The 4,799-nt window shown below is 40.7% G+C and overlaps 1 protein-coding gene across 1 annotated transcript; it reads right to left on the bottom strand.

The window, feature by feature from the left end:
- Positions 1 to 236: 236 nt before the first annotated feature.
- On the bottom strand, positions 237 to 4,470 carry LOC111382819 (leucine-rich repeat receptor-like serine/threonine-protein kinase BAM1). The gene is made up of 2 exons (XM_023006860.1): positions 1,695 to 4,470; positions 237 to 888 (listed from the first exon to the last, which is right to left on the bottom strand). Exons 1-2 carry the CDS (start codon positions 4,282 to 4,284, stop codon positions 443 to 445), a joined length of 3,036 nt encoding a protein of 1,011 aa, XP_022862628.1. The 5' UTR covers positions 4,285 to 4,470; the 3' UTR covers positions 237 to 442.
- Positions 4,471 to 4,799: the final 329 nt, after the last annotated feature.

The raw sequence follows: 4,799 nt of genomic DNA, 5'->3' as shown, positions 1-4,799 counted from the left end.
CTTGAAAAACTTAAATCTGCAAAAAAGTTAAAATTTACTTATTTACATTAATGTTTTGAAGTTTAGCGAAACATGCACTGTGTTTCTCATAATGAATCTTGAAAACGCCAGAAAGGTAGTCTGGGTAATTGAAAGCCACTGCACAGCAATCCATGGACAGTCTACTATTCCAGGTCAATTTGTTATTTTTATAGTAAAACACATTTATCCATAAACCAAACCCCATATCGGATTTCTACTAAAAAGAAGAGCATATAATAAAATATTAAGAAGCACGAGCAAATTATGAAGATAATTTGTACAATAATAGAAATGCCACCCCCCCAAAATCTACCTTAAGAGAAACTTTAAAAGCAAATTACACCCCCCAAAAAGAGAAAATTAACACCAAATGCCAAATCTAAAAGGATAAGACAAACACTCTGAATTCCATAGGGAACCCTTAAATGCTAAGAAGATCTGGTGGTGGTTGAGTCTGAGGCTGATGGTCTTTTGTGTCCTTTGGTGACTCTAAAGTCAATACCGGTGGTGGTGGGGACTCGGTGGTGGCTGAGTTTCCCGGTTTGCTGCTTGGCGGTTTAGGCAGCTCAGAGAGTATTTGTACAACTTCACGCATGGTGGGGCGTTCAACAGCTTGTTCTTCAACACACAGCATTGCAACGTAGAATACGTGCATCACCTCGTGAAGTGGAACCGAAGGGAGTCTTGGGTCGAGGATTTTGAGCACCTCTTCCTTGTTCCCATCCGTCATTTTCCTAACCCATTGGACTATGTCGACACCATCACCAAACTCCCCGACTGGTCTCCGACCAGTTACAAGTTCTAAAAGAACTACACCAAAGCTGTACACGTCACTCTTCTCGTCGACCTTGAGTGTGTAGGCGTACTCTGCGAAATGCAAGATATTATTAAGTGAAGAAGATTCATTAAATTGCAGAGAGTTCTATCATAAAAATACTGATTGAAAACTGCTACATGCAGAAACAACTAAAGAACATATTTTTGGAACCATAAGTACTGACTGAAGATATAATCACATAAATTAAAGGCCAAGTCAAACGCCAATTTATTTACAGGAGTAGCCCTCTATTTGGGATCAATAGTGGCTTTTCATTTGGTCATTGAAAGTTTATAAATACTCCATAACTCCCAACAAGATTGGTAACAGAATAGTTCGATCTGGATGGTTCAAACACAAATAGCAATCTGCCAACGTTAAGACAGAGACTTTTTAATTTGATTTTTCGAAATCCCAAGATGAAACATATCTATAACAAAAGCATAAAATAAATTTCCAGTCGAAACTGGCAGGAATTTTTATTTTTATTTTTTGCTAGATTGGTAACAGAGTAGTTTGATCTTGATGGTTCAAACACAAATAGCATAAAAGGGTAGTTGAATCATGAATGCGGATGACTATGAAAGAGACTGATAGTTACAAAATAACATAGTTAAGACTTCTATAATTATTGTTTTTAACAAGATTAAACACGCGTCAATCCAGACAACAAAACAAAGACATTAAGTGATGGATATCTACCTAATTAAGCATCATTACCAGTCAAAAGTGAGTTGGTGGCTCCAGCATCATTGACAGATTAAGGAATGCAAATGCCAAACATGTCATTATCAGCAAATAGCATTAGATTCACATATTTCCTAACTATTTCAAAAGTTGAATTATAGTTCCATACCTGGAGCAATATACCCATAAGAACCAGCGATGGCTGACATGCACTCTGATGTTCCTGAATCTTGCAAGAACTTGGCTAGTCCAAAATCAGCTACATGAGCCTCAAAGCTTGAATCGAGCAAGATATTGTTCGATTTGACATCACGATGAACAATCAACGGTGAGCAATCATGATGAAGATAACAAAGGCCTTTTGCAGCCTCCATAGCTATCTTATACCTTGTATCCCAATGCAAATGACCACCTTTCTTGCTATGAAGCATTTCTCCCAAGCTCCCGTTTGGCATGTATTCATAAACCAAAAGATTTGTTTCATGATTTGAACAGAAACCCAATAATCTAACAATGTGCCTGTGCCTAATCCTCCCTAGAGTCTGTATCTCAGCATTGAACCCATGATCATGCGAGGAACCACGACTCATTGCCGGTAACCTTTTCACAGCAACCTCTTCACCATTTGACATTACCCCCTTGTAAACAATACCAGCACCTCCTTTCCCAATAATATTATCCTCTTTCAAGCAATCCAAAACGTCATCACTAGTAAAATCCAAGCGCTGGAAAGCAGTAAGCTTCCAGGCTCGGGCTTCGCTAGCCTTTTTCAATGATCGGGCCTTGATAATTGCTGCCACAGCAAACACAATTGAACAAACAAGCAACCCAATTACAAGCAAAAGCTTCATGGAAGGAGAGAAAGTCCCCTTCTCATGCGGCCTTTGGACTCCATTGACAATGCCGGCTTTGCAAGGTCCCAAATATGGGCCACAAAGATCCGGGTTGCCCAAAAACGAAGTGTAGTTGAAGTAACTGAACTGACCAGTTCCAGGAACCAAACCAGACAAATTATTATATGAAAAATCAACAGCAGTCAAACTTTGCATACTAGATATTGATGCAGGAATGCTCCCAACCATATGATTTCTTGATAAATTCAAGTAGTTCAAAATCCTCATAGTAGTTAGCTCAGTTGGTATATCACCTGAAAGTTGGTTCCGGCTGAGATCAACAAAGGTCAAGACCTTACACTGACTTATCTGCGGAGCGATAGGGCCTGAAAAACTGTTGTGACTGAAATCCATCTTTGACAGCTGCTGCAATTTCCCAATTTCGGCCGGAATCGACCCAGAAAACTTGTTCCCATCAAGCAAAAGCTTCTGAATACCGGCAAAGTTCCCGATACTCGGGGGCAAAGCTCCGGTGAGATGATTGTTAGATAGACTAATTTGCCCTAGACTCGTGGACAATTTTTCAGTCACTGGGAAAGTACCAGATAAAAGATTATCTTGAAGCTCAACCTGAGTTAGTTTAGGCAAGCTTAAGAGCCCGTTTGGAATGGACCCATTGAGATAGTTCTCACCCATTCGAACTCGACTCAGTGACTCGCACTGACCCAATGATTCCGGGATCGGACCAAACAGGAAGTTCCCCAATGTAATCAATGTTTGAAGCTTATTGCCAGAACACAAGTTGGGTGGCAAATTTCCAGTTAATTTGTTGGAACTAACATCTACTTCCTGTATATTCCCATTGGTGCCTAGATTCTGAGGGATACTGCCAGTGAAGTTGTTTTCCCATAGCTGTAACACCTCCAGCTCCGGTAACTCCCCGATGAACTCCGGTATGGACCCGGTGAGCTTATTCCTGAAAAGATTTAAGAGAGTCAGATTTTTCAGCTCGGCAAATGCCGGTGGTATTTCACCGGAAAGCATGTTGTTCGACAGATCCATTGATTTCAAGTTCTTCAAATCCCCAATCTCGGGAGTCAAGGGCCCAGAAAGAACATTCACTTGAAGAAATAGTGTGTCTAGATTCTGTAACCTCCCAATTTCCGCCGGAATCTCGCCGGAAAGAGCACAGTTGGCGGCATCAAATCTTACTAACTGGGACAAATTACCGATTTCTTTGGGTAAACCACCAGAAAATGTGTTGTAGTACCCAATATAGAGATCCTTAAGCCGAGTTAGGTTCCCGAGTTCTTTTGGAATCTCTCCGGTGAGCTCATTGCCGGAAACTGCGAGATATTCAAGATTAGGGAATGTGCCGTACTCTGGCGGTATCCGACCCGAGAAGAAATTTCCTCCAAGATGTAAATGGCGAAGATTGGTGAGTAAATACACTTCAGTTGGAAGGACATCTGTCAGATTATTGTTGTAAATGTCAAGAACTTGCAGGTTTTTCAAGCGGGAGAGCTCTTTGGGGAAGGTAAGGTTGAAGATATTGTTGGAGAGATTAAGGTAGCGGAGGTTCCAAATGTTAGAGATTTCAGGTGGGATGGGGCCAGAGAGGCTATTATTGGCGGTGTTGAGGTTGAGGAGGAACCGTAAGTGGCCAACGTCAGAGGAGAGGGTTCCCGTGACGCCCAAGTTAGATATATCCACAGCGGTGACATGGCGGCCGGAGGCGTCGCAAGTGACGCCTTTCCAAGTGCAATGGCTGGTGGAAGTGTTCCACGAGGACAAAGCGGACAGTGGGTCATCAGTGATGGCGGATTTGATGGAGAGTAGGGCAGCAGATTCCGTCACACGCGGTGGTCTTGCGGCGGTGGAACGGTGGAGCTGAAGGAGGAGGAAAACTAGGAGAAGGACACGCATTTTTATTTAATTTTTTAAAGTTTCCCTTGTTTTTGTATTTTTCTGGGCGTGCTCGTCGGCAGTGTGCTGCTTTCTCTTTGTAGGTCTTTTTTAGTAGAGTGTCGAGTGAAGTGAGATGGGAAGAGAAGGAAAATGAGGAGCGAAAGTGTGAGATTATTGAGTTTTTAAGGGACTTTGCCACTTTGGTAGTAGGAAAATTTGAAAATCGAAGTCGAAAACATTCGTCCTTCTATTAATTTTAATGACATATTTAACTCTTAATTCTTATTCTTACATATTTTTTGTGGGATTCACTCATTATAATATATATATGTCATTAAAATTAATAGAAGGACGGATGTTTTCGACTTCGATTATATATATATGTATATATATAGCTCCCGTTTGAACCACATTATTGTAAAAATGAGAATGAAAAATATAGTCGTTATGGGCCTCACACATGAGATAAAAAATTAAATATTATGACTTAATGTGATAGATAACGGTCATATTTTTCATTTTAATGAAAAAAT

The sequence above is a fragment of the Olea europaea genome, unplaced genomic scaffold (assembly GCF_002742605.1).
Source record: "Olea europaea var. sylvestris unplaced genomic scaffold, O_europaea_v1 scaffold256, whole genome shotgun sequence".
NCBI classification, from domain to species: domain Eukaryota; kingdom Viridiplantae; phylum Streptophyta; class Magnoliopsida; order Lamiales; family Oleaceae; genus Olea; species Olea europaea.
This window is presented reverse-complemented; position numbering and strand designations above follow the sequence as displayed.

Coding starts and splice junctions, on each gene's coding strand:
- LOC111382819 (XM_023006860.1), bottom strand. CDS start 4,284: ATGCGTGTCCTTCTCCTAGTTTTCCTCCTCCTTCAGCTCCACCGTTCC. Junction 889..1,694: donor TTATGGGTATATTGCTCCAG/GTATGGAACTAT, acceptor TGCATTTCGCAG/AGTACGCCTACACACTCAAG.